The sequence below is a fragment of the Saccoglossus kowalevskii genome, chromosome 7, assembly GCF_978046115.1.
Source record: "Saccoglossus kowalevskii chromosome 7, keSacKowa6.1, whole genome shotgun sequence".
In the NCBI taxonomy this organism is placed as follows: Eukaryota; Metazoa; Hemichordata; class Enteropneusta; family Harrimaniidae; genus Saccoglossus; species Saccoglossus kowalevskii.
In genome coordinates, this window is record NC_140647.1 from 9,558,669 (window position 1) to 9,574,904 (window position 16,236).

Genomic DNA, 16,236 nt, shown 5'->3' on the forward strand with positions numbered 1-16,236 from the left:
TGGGGGTGGGGGGTTTTGACCTTAAAAAGTTTCCATCCTACAAAAACGATTTTATTTTTTAATGAAGTCAAAAAAATCTTGGAGTATTTGTAGTTCGTTTTTTTCTATCCAATCATGGACAGAAATAACCGAAAAGGGAAAAAACAGAAAAATGGTTTGGTTCGAATGTAAATCTGTGCGTCAAATGAGGTGCATTTGTAAAATCTTTTTACACCCACCCGACAACCAACTGCTATGCAATACTACTGTACGATTATCAATTTGTATTTAATGGTAAATGTAGTCTGACACCATGACCAATATTTATCAATTAAGTTTCAGTGGGGGTAGGGTGGTTTGGAAAAAAACTAAAGGAATTAATTTTTTTATCCAACATCGATCTTTTGACGTCGTCCCTAAGTACGATGGTTTATTAGATATGTCTGTTCACGGTTTCTCTATCACAGAACTGTGGTCTGTTTCACTTTTCATGATTAATATCTTCGCAAGTCTAAAACAGCGTTAATACGAATGGCGTCTAGTTACTTTATCATTAAAACTCATAGTCGGACGTTTACGTGTCTAAAATTTCTCCCTAATTATCGTCACATCTTCAGCTACGAATCCAGTCTTTGAACTTCAGAATTTTTACTGCACTGTTCTGAACTTAAATGAATCATAATGGAATTCACTAGACTACATGCACTCTGAGAAGTAATTACATTCATTTATCTGATATGTACAATCCCATTCACTATTGTTTTTTCAGTATTGCCATTATTCCCAGTGACAGCGTGGGCCATTACAATGAAATTTACAACAGAACAAGCGTGAGTGAGACAGTTACTTTTTTTTGCGGCATTACTACTATTTATAATATTCGTGGAAATGAAATTTCGGATATCCGTAAATTACTTCGAACCCCGTCGTCCATATAACTGTCATGTTGAAAAGAGTTATCGAATATCAACGGATTAAATGGAGCACAGTACATCCAGTGCTGGTGATTAAGTATTGTAGCATACCGGGTACATATGTCGTTGGTACTCGGTCAGTACGCTCGTTACAAATTACATTGTGAAACGTATTCTGCGTGCGTTAATTAGTTGCCTCTGCTCAGCAGAAATGTATCTAGTCGTTTAAATGTCTTGTATTACTTGTCAACGTATTGTGTATTTGCATATGTCAGCCCCATGAGACGGATGACAGGCATGCACGGGACATGATTTAACATGTATGTCTTCACATACATCAGTGATGTGACACGTCACCACTTTATTATTACAACACAAATACAATAATTGTTAATGCATAATGTGTATTGTTGTTACAGTTGTTGGTTTGGTTATGTGAAATCGCCGTATTATTGGATTGTTGAAATCCCGAGAAACCTTATTTTACTTGTAAGTGACATCATAACTAGTTTATGAGTGATAAACGTGAAATATTTCTCTATAACAGAGAAAATAATTGGTTCACATTGTTAGTGAACGTGCGCCCTCTTCCAGAAAGTGATATTTTGGAAGTCATGCATTTACCAGGATGTATGATCTTTTGGATGTCATGCAAATAACAATACCCCAATAATAGAGTGACAACTACGATCACTACAAGCAATATATGACACTGTTTCGTGATAGTCGGTGATAAAGCCGTTTTAGAAGTCCTATAGTAATCTTTCTGTTCAGAATCAGATTATTGCAATTAGATAATATTAATATAGTTATACGGTTCTATGATATCAATCATAATATACAGCAAATGAAAAATTGGGAGTTATCATTTAATATCATGTGTGGTCTATTCATAATCTCCATACATGTATTTCTTTTCACTATAAAATTAATAAATTATAGCAGTTTTATGTATATGCATATTTAAGTTATGAATATTGAACTGTACAGGCTTTCACAAATGTACATTTTGCAATGCATACATGTACAGTAACTGACAGAAATTTACTGTTTTCCTTTATCTAAGCTTTCAGAAAATATATACATTGTCGTAGTGACATGTACACGTACTGGAAGAGCGAAAGAGAGAGGCTTACTAAATAAATTAATCGTTAAGATATTCCATTTATTACAGATAAACTTAGGATTCCTGATAAACATAATACGAATACTTGTGACGAAGCTTCGAGAAAGCAACACAAGCGAAACGCAACAACTCAGGTAGGCATAGCTTAACGTGAATGTTAACTGTTCACTTCATGTCTTACCACTCACGATTCAGTAGCCCGTAGTTATTTGATATACGGTACTTCAAGGTGTTATACGCACTCAATCACAGTAAAACATCTCACTTGGTAATTGTTGCCGGGGGAGGTTTAATGATATCTATCCTCGAACTTAATAACTTGATAACTACAACGCCGTGAGTGGAGAGCGCCATGTTGAAATAGAGTGATAACACCCATCATTATGTTTCGAAGTGATAGCATCAACGGTATCGTTCCCGATCTTTTCAAATGCAGGATAATTATACTTTAGTGTAAAAAGAACACATATAGTGTTATTAATCATCCATATTTGCAATTTTTTTTAAATGTGTGTATTAACCGCTGATTACTAATTTATAGCGAAGTTTCGCATATCGCCAGAGCGATATTCTGCTCGTAAAACAATGCAACTAAAATGTGTGCAGACTATTGTCTTAATCAGCATTATGTTTCTGTTGGCAAAAATAATCTCCGAATTACGTTATCCCTGCGCTTCGACATCGCGTGCTCGCCACATTCTAAGGGTAAAATACGGATTTTAAATTGGCTGTTGAACCAAAAATAGACATCGTGCTAATAATCCGAGCAATAATGGGAAACGTTATTTCAATGAAATGCTACTTAAATCCAACACTCCAGGTGTCAATATTTCGAGTAGTGAATACTTGAATACGTGCACAGTATGGGAAAATAATAACAGCGAGATTTAGTCGAAGCCATAGGCCAAGACCGTCACTCAAAAAAAAGATAAAAAAAAAATAATGAATCGAAGCCGATGAAATGGTGAATTCTTGAATGATGTCAATGCTAGCCCCACATTTCAAAGGGATAACAGAGACTAAACAATATGAACTATTCAATTCCCACATTGCAAAGAGGTGAAAAAGGCTAAACAGTATTAACCTAACCGTAATTTAAATGAAATAAGACAATATTACAAAACAGAAAAATGAAAACAAATTTTTTGTCAAAGTTGCGTATCCATTTAAGTGCCAAACTCAGTGCACATGTATATATGTTAGGTTTTCATTGATTGGTATTTATATCGATGTTAGGATCGGTTGCAAATTGGGGGCATTCGTGTACAACACCTAATAACTCACTCCGTAAATTATTTTGATTTAGAATATATTCCATTATTCGAAACAGGGTTCGTGGTGTATTGTGGGTATTTAGGTTGAACTCGTACCATAGTTTGTTAATTAGTAATTTCTGTGGGCATACGGTCATTATTCAATCGCTACTCTATATAGATGTTCTAAAGTTATTCTTATATTGTCATCTGTCATACCATCTGACCATATATAGCATTATGTATTTTTTAAAAAAATACATGGTTAAGTTATTAAGTTCAAAAGTCCATAATATTACTTTAACCTTAAACAAATATGACACCGACGTTGGGATCTATATCTGACGATGAACACATTTATTAGTTGATCATTGGAATAGCGCGAAACAAATGAAAAGCACAATATCACAAATATAAAATATGTATTGATACAATGTTCTTGAGTTCACAAATAATTGTTTGATTTAATATCATATTTTCCCAGACAAAAATAGATCATGAATAATATGGGTATAAATTGATATTAGTGGATTCCACTGGTAAAAAACAAAACCCACAAACTTGTTGTTGCTTCTTTCTCGGGAAAATACGTAAACAGATTGTGATGTACACTGAAATTGACGTTACAACCTGCACCTCGGTGCACATCAATGATTCACGTCAAAAGCAATAGTAGATTTAAACAATTAAATATAATAACTGAGTTTTTACATCAACACGATAGAATAGTGACGTAAGCGTCGACCTTATATCACGGCACGGCGTGTTTTGTCGGCACATTTTACGGGTTGCCACTTCAAGAAATTATTTATTAAGTCTGACAATTCTGAGACGGTTCCCTGCTAGAGTTGTTAGATTAATTTTAAAGGAAGAAAATGTATTGCGTCGTTATATTGAGTTACATCCGAGTAAATAAATCATTTTAAATTCGGTCCCACTGTATGTAGTCCTTTTATTTATTGAGTGTAATCTCTCAAAGTCTTGCGCTAATCCATCAGCTTTGTATATCAGCAACACATAGGCTTACTGTAAGACACTGGCAAATATCCACCTCGGAATTAAGTGAGAAACAAATTTCCTCTATGTTATAAATAACATAACAAACCCTGTGTTGGAAGGCATGAATTAATAGCGTAACAAACCTTGCGTTGGAAGGCATGAATTAATAGCGTAACAAACCCTGTTTGGAGGCATGAACGAATATTGAAACAAACCCAGTGCTGGGAACCACGAATGAATGAATAACAAACACTGTGTTAATGAATGCACGAATGAATAAAATAAGAGTGTTTGAAAGATACTAATGAATAACATTACAAAATTTGTGTTTTGAAGACACGATTGAATGACGTAATAAACATTGTGTTGGAAAGACACGATTGAATAACGTACAAACCCGTGATTGAAGACACAAATCAATCACGTAATGTATGTATGTGCGTGTGTCTTTTCTACTGATATCTCAAGAACCAATTGTCAGATTTCGATGAAACTTGGTAAATAGATGCTCTGGGATAATGTTCAGTTTTGGGTTGGATTTGTTTGCATATTAATTACCTAATTTGCATATTGGTTAGCCAATTTCTCATGTACTATTCAAACGATGTCAGTGAAACTCTTGGATACTGCACAGACCTGATAATTTTTTTTATTGAAATCCTTGCATATTTTTGACCTAATTAGCATATTAATTAGCCGTTTGTTAGCATCTCCACTTGCTTCTGATGTACCATTCTACAGATTACAATGAAACTTCATACAAAAATGGTCCGAGATAATGCACAGACCTGGTTAGTTTTTGGTTGAAACCATGCGTATTATTGACCTAATTTGCATATTAATTAGCCAATTTTAAGCATTTTCACTTGTTTTTCAAGTACCATTTAAAAGATTCCAATGGAAAAAATGATGGTCTGGGACAATGCACAGACCTGATGTTTTCATTGAATTCTAGAATATTAATGACCTAATTTGCATAATAATTAGCCAGGTTTTAGCTCAGATGTCATTGAAATTTGGTACATGGTTGCTCTGGAATAAGGCATATACATGTTTAGTTCAGGGTTAAATTATGTACTTACTGAGTATCTAATTTGCATAAATTAACCAATTTTGTAGGTTTTCTACAGATATTTTGAGTACCACTCATCAAGTTTCAATAAAACTTAGTACATAGGTGGTGTTGGATGATCCACAGATCTGATTACTTAAGGGTAGAAATCCATGTATATTATTTACCCACCTAAATGGGATCATGTGACCTCATTATTATGCATAACTGTGAGGACAAGGATTGTCGTCTGTGGTCAAAATAAGACACTCTCCAATGATTTGTCATGCAATAAATAGTTCAAATTTGTACTTCATGCCTCCAATAACCTTAGCACACCGCAGTTCTTTCTAAGCTGAATATATTATTGAGTTTATGGTAATTTTATTCAATGAACCAAACCAACGTGTTTCTGTGCGTACCCCTGGTTTTCTCTGCGGTAATTATTACAGTCACTTTTGCTCTGTTTGTGATATAAAATTAGTGGAAGGCAATTATCTTAAACTTGTACATAGAGTGTTACGTTTTTCTCCATTTAACATTGTCTTTCTATTTGCTCTTACAAACTGACCACAGTGTAAATATATTTGTAATACAATACACAGTCCCTCTATCTCACCATGGTAGAGGGACTGTGTACAATATAACAACATTATGAGTATGAAATTGCTATGTAACAAGATGGTTTATACATTCACATGTCGTAGATTGGTACCATTTTTACATTCACAGAGAGGTTATATTGTACTGAATTCACTTACGGGACTTGAAACGCAAAGTCGGTCTATTAATATCAAAACAATGAAAAGGAAACTTTCCAGAGCAATCTCTCATAATAGATAAATATTTGGTAGTAGATTACCGGTATTATAAAAGTAGACGATATTTTGTTTGAAGAAATATTCTAAATTCGGTTCGTGTCCTCTAGTTAAGGTGGACAGTTCGATTTATGTATCAAATTTTTAGTCGTCAAAAAACAAAGTACTTTTCAATCAATACTTGCATATCCCTTTTTTTGTGTCTGATTAATATTATGCTAAATTATTTCCACAGAAAAGCTGTAAAGGCGGCCATATTATTAGCACCTTTACTGGGCGTCACCAACTTATTGTTTCTGCCAGATAATCCCAAATCTCACGAGAGCCGTGTCGTCATCGTATTGTATTTCTATGGGGTGATGATAGTGACCCCTTTCCAGGGCGTCATAGTTTCACTCCTGCATTGCTTTGTTAACGGGGAGGTAAGGTTTACTACTTTGGGGGTAAATTAATATCAGCAGCATTACTTACTTACTTACTTACTTATGTTTGCGTCAATTTCGGATATTTCAATTTCGACTTTATCAATAATGTTATATCGAAACGAGTTTAGGGCGTACTCGTATTATTATTTATATCATTTTACATAAGCTTTTCAATATTTAACTATATTAGGTTCGACTGTTGCTTCGTCGTAAATGGGCTGGATGGAAGAGTTCTCGCCAGCCGGGTGGTCGACTTCGACGTCAGTCCAACAGCACCACCACGGATGTAAGTAAGCAAACAAGTTTAATGCGAAGAATACAAAACAAATTCAGCGTTAGAAGAGCAACCGCGCCGTCTCCATATTCTGATTTCTCGCAAATCGAGACACATGCAGACTGTGAACACATGACATTGAATAGTATCGCAGAAACAAAACCGTTATCAAATACCAAAGTAATGTCGAACGGTGTCGTTATTGAACTTGCCACGAATGTATAGTCTACAAATGAAAAGTATTTTTTCCGTATTGCATATTGGGAGAAGCTAATCAATAATCTCAATAAGGCATATATGGGTGAATCAAGAGATCTATAACTTACGTTTAAAGTTTTAACTTCATGCATTCACTTCTCAGCATTTTCTTCTCAAGATATGAAGCTTTATCGTGACGTTAACAATGGTTGTTCTGCAATCGATGTGTTCTCGTTTATTTACATATTTGAACATTTATATTTACTCAGGGTTTTTTAAGTCGTCTTCCAGGAGTTGAACAAATCATAACACCCCATGCTATGTGTCTTAATAATCTGGTAATATTTGTATGTTTTTTAATATATGAAGGACATTTCGTAAATTTGTTCCCATAATGCTCAGATATTGCGCGGTTTGCATAAAAATCACTTTTTGAGAATGGTTTCAGAAGATTGCATGACTCCTAACCTAACTTCTGTGTCTATGTAGGTTTATCGCCTCAACTCCATATATAGTACAACGGAAACCATTAGGATGTCATTCGTTAAACATTCAACACAGTTACCGCAACAACCAAGTAGTCCCGTACTAGCTTCGCCGTCTTTGAGTGCAAACTCGCCTTCGCCTTCTCCTCCACCGTCTCCAGGTGGCATTGCCGGAGGCCCTGACCCCGCTAGCGCTGAGGACGTGTCCACAAGCCTATTATGACAATGGCCTTGGCTCAAATTTACTGAAGCTATAGGTACTGTTTTAGAGGCGAGTTCGGGTTTAAGGTGTGTTCAGTGGGAAAACAAACATTGCACTCGCAATCGCTCTTTTTTCATAAATCTTTTTTTGGGCAAAATGTAACTTGCAATTATGTTTTTGCATGATTGAGTAAATATTTCGGACTAAGCTTTAAATGCACATAATTAAAATAACCCTCCAATATTACATTGTATCTTGTATTAAAAACTCCGGCATTCTGATAATGAATAAGCAAGTATATGTGCAAGTATATTAATGCGTTCGCTGGCGTTACCACGTCACAGTCAACTTGCCTATCATCTATCATCTGCTACAATTTGCACATTTCATCTATTGTCATTAACATATAACGTATTTTGCTAATTAACTAACCAATCACGCTTCTCTTTACTAACAATGAATCGCTATAGCTTTACTAACCTTCTTTCGCTTTTCTATTTTTTTTACTTTCCTGCTTTTCTCTCTTTCATCATTCAGCCTCGGACAATGACTCTGGTCAGCATGACGTCAAGCGATGTAGCAACGGAACCTGCAAGCACAACAAAGTACCACTACAGCGCCGTCTGTTAGGCTTCGTGGCTGTGTGATGGCGTACTCCATCCACACATTCATTCTATATTTCACCAAGCATGCGTTAGTCAAACCCCCGTTCGCTCATCGTTAGAAACTTCAGAAGAATTTTCAATACCGGGATTTTGAGGAAAATGTTTCTCTTTCTAGGAAAGGAATTTTTAACCCATTATACAACAGAAGACATGTGCTCATGTTAATTGAATAAAACATACAGCAGTAGGGACTAGTAGTCAATTTCAATAGTACAGTTTAGCACTCACAACCACCGCGTTCGACTTAAGGGCATATTATGTGTGTCTCACTACCTAATACCTTACAGCCTTTCAATGATGTGTGAATTGTTATAAATATTTGGACTGTCTCTTTTCATATTTAAGTGACGCTGAGACGAAAATTGGGACCTTGAATCGGCAAATTTTATTATCACAATCTATACAGAGAGTGTGTTGTTGCGTTGATATTGTACATATATACTATTTTGGAAAATATTTGTAAATTTATTCCGATTTAATAAGACAGGGCATTTGACACGTCGTTTTTAGACGATCTAACGTCACTTCAGAATATTGTTTCAGAGATAGCTAATGAATAAACATGTAAATATTTGAATGCTTGGCAATTAGCAGGGAGGAAGATATTTTTTAACTTGATGACACTACAAGCCTTGGTTTATATGTACATTTTTGCATGGCTGCCGTATACATTTAATTGTTGCTTTAATCATTGTTTTAATTAATATTAATTATTTAAAAAATGACGCTTTATTAGTTTCAGAACTAACGGCGGAACCAACTGCCAAAAAACATTGTATATGTATAAAATGAGAAGAACTTATTTGTATAATTGATGAAAAAAGTAAACTTAAAGCACAATTATGCAGTGTGTCTCTATGTACTTAATTTGATTATCACAACTGAACGTTTTAAATAGTATTTCATATTTGTTGAGTTTACTTGTTCTTTATTTTCTTCTTTTAGTTGTGTATGCCAGAATGTAACAAAAAGATAACAATTGAAACTACATTTAAATGATGAGCATACAATTGCATCGCACACCTTTACTTTGTTAATCATTCGCGTACACTACTATGTAGATTGTGTGTGATGTGCTCATGTGACACATATAAGCACTGATAATATGACCATATATGGAATATTCTTCAGTCCAATTCGAGTGACTGCATGTCCCCTGACTTTTCTGACTGAATAATCGACGTACACCTTCTCCCGTGCCAGCCAGTTTATAATACAATTGTATACAGCCGACTGCTTGTTATAGACTTTTGTGTATTTTGCCTATTCAATATATATATATATATATCATGATAAGTTGTGAAACTATGGTAATGTATTCAAGCAACCATGCTATTCTTGGTGTATTCACGTCTATACATATTGTTCTTTGGAAATAAAACAATAAACTATTCATTGTGTGTGTTTTCCTGTCTGAAACAATGGGAAGATCCTCAAAGTTGAACTTAACCATTGGAGTAACGCCAGGTGCCAAATACCAGCCGTTAACCTGTAACTAGCACCAAAAACATACTACAGCAATAATTCCTTATTCACACAGCTTTCACTATCAATGCCTTGGGTCGGGGGTTTAGGGTTGAAAAGAAGTGCGGATAGGGAATGTTTTGTATCATTTTTAATCAAATAACGAAATAAAACACCATGTGTGTCGCTCATACCCAAAATCAGTTAAAGCATGTCTGAGAGAAAATAAAACAATCATGGCCGCCAGTCAGCCAGTGAATCAAATCACGATGTGCACCAGTAACTCGTCATGTGTGATGTTTGAATAAAATTGGCCCAGGCATGCCTGAGTAATCGTTTATGACATTTTTTAGAGTATTTTGGTCGCAAAAAATCCATAGTCTGTTATAGGTTATCAACAAATCAATGTGCTAATGTATAAATCAAGTCATGTGAATTATTTTACATACAATTCAAATGGAATATGTTATAAAAGTACTCAGACATGTGTTATGCAATGCGTGAATCGGTAAACGTGTGCGTCATACAATGATAGAGAATGAATGAAATAGCTAGCCTAAAAGCCAATGGTAGTTATCGAGTTTCAAATAGCTCAATGCGTTGTGTGTATGTCACATCGGTCTGTGTGTGAGCTCCGAGTTCGAACTCCTACTTTGTGTTTTTTCTTAGCACAGTAGAACAGGTCAGTGTCACTTGTTTGATGTCATGTGAACTGTATAGACGGCTAAAACAACCTCTGAGAACAAAAGCGCATTTTATGAGAAAAAACAGTTTTGATTGGACTAAACCAGTCAGACTCGAAAAGAGGACAATAGAAATAAATGATGATATTTGGTGTGCTTTTTTGAGAGAGGGATGATCATTTTGAATCAAATTACAAAACAAAGTGTCATACACTAGTAACCCATCATGAATGTTGTCAATGCTAGATCGGTACAGGCATATCTGAGAAACTGTTGATGGCATGCTCAAATGTTGATTTTTGTTGTGTGTGTTTTTTTTTTAATAAATGGTCGTCAGCCGGCCACGCGTCATTAACCCACAATGAGAGGCACTCATGCCAAGTTTAAATGAAACATAGGTGCTCTTTTAGGACTTCGTCTAATGGGAACTTACAATTATCGTCTTTATTTGCAACCTTAAGTTCAAAACCTGGATTTACGTCCTTCCACCTGACTCAATTTTAAAACATACTCTGGTCGATGTCATTGGGACCTTATACATGTATATGGAGACTTTATTGGAGATAGCTGACTCGGTCCATCTAGTGGTAAAAATCCAATCTAGTGTGTATGCAGTTCCAGAACTAGGTCTTTGGGAATGGATGTTTCAATCTGTTTCGCTCATTCGAAAAAATGTAGAGTCTGAAATTAAACTCTACAGACCCCTTAAGCATCAATAATGAAAGCTGCTTTCATTAGTGTTTATTTTTCTGAAAGATTAACCAAAAAAGATTTCAAGCAATAACGGCAAGGTAATGTTCAGATAATGGAATTCAAGGCATGACAGTGCCTTTGGGGTGAAACAAACCAGTACAGACAGATTTCTATAAAAAAAAAGATAAGGTGCATTCCATCGTGGTAATTGCGTGAAGATAAAACAAATGCTGTCTGAAATGTAATGAGTACATATCTAAACAAAACGGATGAAAGGTCAAGAATCACAAAACCGTACATTGGTTGTCATAGTAACACAAATAATCGCCTGTATTATTTTCAATAACCAATATGTCAAATCGATATCATACTAATCCCTGGAGTAAAATTACAATTTACCATGTCATGCCCTCAAGCTATGGACATTGTTGTGACGTACATGTGACGCGGTTAATAGTCGATAGTGTGTTGGTCTGTGGTCGTCAGTCATAAAGGGTTGAACCACTGACATTACTTACATCTACTACGCACATCGTCGCTGGAGGGCGCAAACTGTAAAGACAGACAACACACAATGGAAAAATCATATGCACAATCTGAGACTTACAAACGTGATCGTAAGTAGAAAATGCACAATCTGAGACTTAAAAAAGGGATGGGGTCTTGATCACATATCACAGAAAAATAAAATTTGGTTTTCAGAAATCATGCATAATTAATCAGGGAATCACAAGAAATCAGTTATTACGTGACAATTTTATTATTTAAGGTAGAGATGCAGTTCACCTGACAGGTATTTTAATTAGTTAATTAGGAAACCAAGATGACCTCCATTGTCTACAAAACTATATATTTTCGGAAAGCTTATTGTATGAATTTTATCCCAAATTTCACTACTTCAAGTTTATGCATATATTAACACCCCGGCTAGTTGTCTGTACGATTGTTGTAACACTGTTCAACCGAAAACAATGCCCAGACGGCGTTTTGAAGATCAACAGATTGTCAATGATTTGTGAATCATTTTCAAAACAAAAGGTCAAAGCGTCTAGGAGCTTTTTTTTTTTTTTAGAGTTCTGGGATGTGCACTAGAAAGAAGCTGAGATAATTGCTAATTTGCATAACAATTCACTCAGTAAGAATTTTGCTAATGCTCATAATTAAAATGGCTGTAACAGTTTCAAATATAAATGTATTATCGTTTTGTGAAAAGTTAAATATAGTGCATAATATGGAAATCCCGTCATTTCTTTTTTTCACCATGTTTCTTTTTTATTATTTATGTACAGCCTTGCCAAATCTTGCTAAGCATTCAAAAGAGAGAATGTTTGCACCTGTCATCTATATTTCAAAATCGTTTTTTGAGTACATTCCACTATTCTACAAAATTTTAACAGTCTATAGCCAAGACTGTTTGGATAATAAAAAGCCAAAAAAAAAAATTTCATTCCCAAGTGCCCACGAACCTGCATCTCTACCTTAAGTCGCACAGTACGTCATTGTAAGTACCCAAGACGTAACATGGAAGATGAAACTGCTTTAAAATGATTTTAAAACATTGAATTATCTGATTATAGCATCCTTCTGAGCCATATAATATAAACCGAAAGTTCACACTGATAAACCTATGTTTTTTGATTTGCTAATATATAGTCAAACCTGTCTATAATTGTCACCCAAGGGATTGGGTCAAAGTGACCACTATAGGGGAAGTGGCCTTTCTGTGAAGGTTGGGAAGATTTCAAGTCAAGAGGTATATATGAATAGGGGACATATGTCAAATTTCACTTTACAGATGAAATATATTTTATTTCCAGGTGACCGGTATGAAAGGTTCGACTGTATAGATAAACCATGTAAAACCAGTTGTCTACCGGTCACTTAGAAATAGATTGTTGTTCAAATAACCACTGTGTCCATCGATTTCTGTTATGCATTACACTTATTCAATCGTAAAAATAGTTTCTAAGCATTGTAAGCTAATTTAGTCTTTTTTGTTTACAAACTTTCATAATTACTACTGCTAATGCTTACTTAAGTTCAATTAATTTTAATCAATATCTTTAATGGACAGGATAATGAGTTTATTTTCGGAAATCACTTACAAACAGACTGTAGTTCTTTTATAAGTTGAATGACTCATTTGATTGTAGGTACTACTACAGTCTATCAGGAATAGCAAATAGAATAATTACGTACGCATGAAGTGTTTGGTTCAAGTTTCAAGCCTTTTCTCACCACGATTCCGTTTAAAGCATAGTGTATACTTATTATTTAAAGTGAAATGTTGGGAATTACTACCAGTATAGTGTTGCACTAGTGAGGTATGCCCAACAGTAGACTAATATACCATTACATGCAAGTTTGAAAACTAAACTGATGGTCACAAATGTATCTAAATTGTTTTACAATTTTGACATATTTGACATTGTTGAAATTTTTTTTTGGCATTTTAAAACCAGACTGAGCTGAGAATGTTTGCACTTCAGGCACCCTTGGCATCTTTGAGATACTCATTTAAAATTAAAATATACATGCAATTTTTATAAATGTGCAAAGTCCTACCAACTCATACCAGAGTTATAACAATTCTGAATCATAATCTGTTGAATATTTTATATATAAATTACATTAATATTAACTTTTTGTTATTGTGATTCATCATTAATTGTGTCCTAATTGCCTTATGTGGTCCATTAATCATATAATGATAATTAGTATTTCAAATAACACTGAATTGAAACCTCACATATTTGTATGCCATTATCTTACTTGCCTACTCTGCATATTAAAAAATAAACATAAAAATAGATCATCTGTGCAAATGTACTGATAACATGACATACAAGTACGCAAGGTTTGAGAAAACGCTCTTGGTGTTTTGGGGGCTGGCGTAAAGTGATGCCCAGATACACCAACCTCAATAATTTGTTGAGGACAGAAAATGATTGAACATTGTAAACTATGATTTTTAAATTCATATTTTTTTATTTGCATATTATCTGTCATTTATGTTTCAAATTTGTTTTATTTTCATTACTGGAATGATTAGCAGTGCTCAGTGGTGACCATAAAATATGACAACAAATCAGTCTGACAGGACTGTGTAGCATAAAAATCACAGCTTTAACATAACTACCTTTATCAATTTAAAGTCGTTTTGTAATTCATGATTTGCAGGAACACTCTTTCAAACAAAGTTTAAACAAAATAAGTTCTGAATGGTTTTGTGATTTAATTAGTCAATGTTGGCAAGTTGAAACACCATGATTGCAGTTACTAGTTTTAAAAATTTGGTTGATGATCTGATAACAGCAGAGGCAGTCACCAGTGTCTTGTTAATAATATACAGTTTCAAGTATAATTGGAAGTTAATGTTTTGCATGCTGTATAGCTACACCAAAAATAAGCCAACTACATTTGTACATCCCTATGTTGATAACAAAAAAATTATACTCTCAAAAACTTAACAGATAAAAAAAGGGGGGCTACACAGCTAGTCACCTTGTTTATTAGTCACTTCAATTATTTACCCTATTCATTCATGGCTGGTCAACTGATGACTCACCACTAGTTTTGCAATGTGGAGCGCGGAATATCCTGCTTGACGGGCACAAAGAATTTGGATGCAAGACTAGATAGAACATTAAACCACACCTGGTAAGACAGTGTTCTCCCCAAAACGCCACGCCCATGTTTTTTGAAACCACGCAGAAATTGTAACTAAATGTTCAATTGACAGTTAACAGATGTGGCGTTGTGTTGCAATAATAACGGTAATATTGTTGCGGCATTACAAAAGCGCACAGCAACTAAGATAATGCGGGACATCTGACAACCCCATCGTTCAATATGACCGAAAGTTCAATAATCCTTGGGGGAGGACGAAGGTGCAATAAACTTCAAAGTAAGACCAGACAGCTCGGATCTTTGTGATAAAGGAATAGATTGATCGACATAGACACTTCAGGTTCACATCATGCAATGCAGAAAGATGCCTTGAAGCTGGCACTATCACTCAAGTGATTTGAATCTGGGGTTGACAGATGATGTGGCAATAATGTGACTGAGTCCACTCTAATATGTCACAATTACACTGTTACGTCACCAATTCCAAGATGCCCTGAATCTGGCACTATCACTCAAGTGATTTGAATCTGGGGTTGACAGATGATGTGGCAATAATGTGACTGATTCCACTCAAATATGTCACAATTACACTGTTACGTCACCAATTCCGAGATGCCCTGAGGCTGGCACTATCACTCAAGTGATTTGAATTTGGGGTTGCCAGGTGATGTAGCAATAATGTGACTGATTCCACTCAAATATGTCACAATTACACTGTTACTTCACCAATTCCGAGATGCCCTGAAGCTGGCACTATCACTCAAGTGATTTGAATCTGGAGTTGCCAGGTGATGTAGCAATAATGTGACGGATTCCACTCAAATAAGTCACAATTACACTGTTACGTCACCAATTCCAAGATGCCCTGAGGCTGGCACTATCACTCAAGTGATTTGAATCTGGGGTTGCCAGGTGATGTAGCAATAATGTGACTGATTCCACTCAAATATGTCACAATTACACTGTTACGTCACCAATTCCAAGATGCCCTGAAGCTGGCACTTTCACTCAAGTGATTTGAATCTGGGGTTGCCAGGTGATGTAGCAATAATGTGACTGAGTCCACTCTAATATGTCACAATTACACTGTTACGTCACCAATTCCAAGATGCCCTGAAGCTGGCACTATCACTCACAAGTGATTTGAATCTGGGGTTGACAGATGATGTAGCAATAATGTGACCGAGTCCACTCTAATATGTCACAATTACACTGTTACGTCACCAATTCCAAGATGCCCTGAAGCTGGCACTTTCACTCAAGTGATTTGAATCTGGGGTTGCCAGGTGATGTAGCAATAATGTGACTGATTCCACTCTAATATGTCACAATTACACTGTTACGTCACCAATTCCAAGATGCCCTGAAGCTGGCACT

The 16,236-nt window shown here is 35.3% G+C and overlaps 2 protein-coding genes across 3 annotated transcripts in view; one reads left to right on the forward strand and one right to left on the reverse strand.

Annotated features, from left to right (window-relative positions):
* Nucleotides 1-9,784, forward strand: part of LOC102804656 (PDF receptor-like) — a 35,897-nt gene extending 26,113 nt beyond the window's left edge. The window contains exons 7-13 of one of the 2 annotated variants that reach the window (XR_014929887.1): nucleotides 749-809; nucleotides 1,313-1,382; nucleotides 2,068-2,153; nucleotides 6,376-6,562; nucleotides 6,756-6,851; nucleotides 7,527-7,810; nucleotides 8,262-9,784. Coding sequence is in view for 1 of the 2 variants with exons in the window: in XM_085501050.1 (XP_085357176.1) it covers nucleotides 749-809; nucleotides 1,313-1,382; nucleotides 2,068-2,153; nucleotides 6,376-6,562; nucleotides 6,756-6,851; nucleotides 7,527-7,745 (719 nt within the window). In the remaining variant the exon portion in view is untranslated. The remainder of the gene's footprint in view (nucleotides 1-748; nucleotides 810-1,312; nucleotides 1,383-2,067; nucleotides 2,154-6,375; nucleotides 6,563-6,755; nucleotides 6,852-7,526; nucleotides 7,811-8,261) is intronic. The other variant, XM_085501050.1, reaches the window with a different exon arrangement.
* The window catches only part of LOC100367644 (phospholipid phosphatase 3-like), a 212,664-nt gene that overhangs the window by 157,613 nt on the left and 38,815 nt on the right, over nucleotides 1-16,236 (reverse strand). The gene's annotated exons all lie outside the window — the stretch shown is intronic.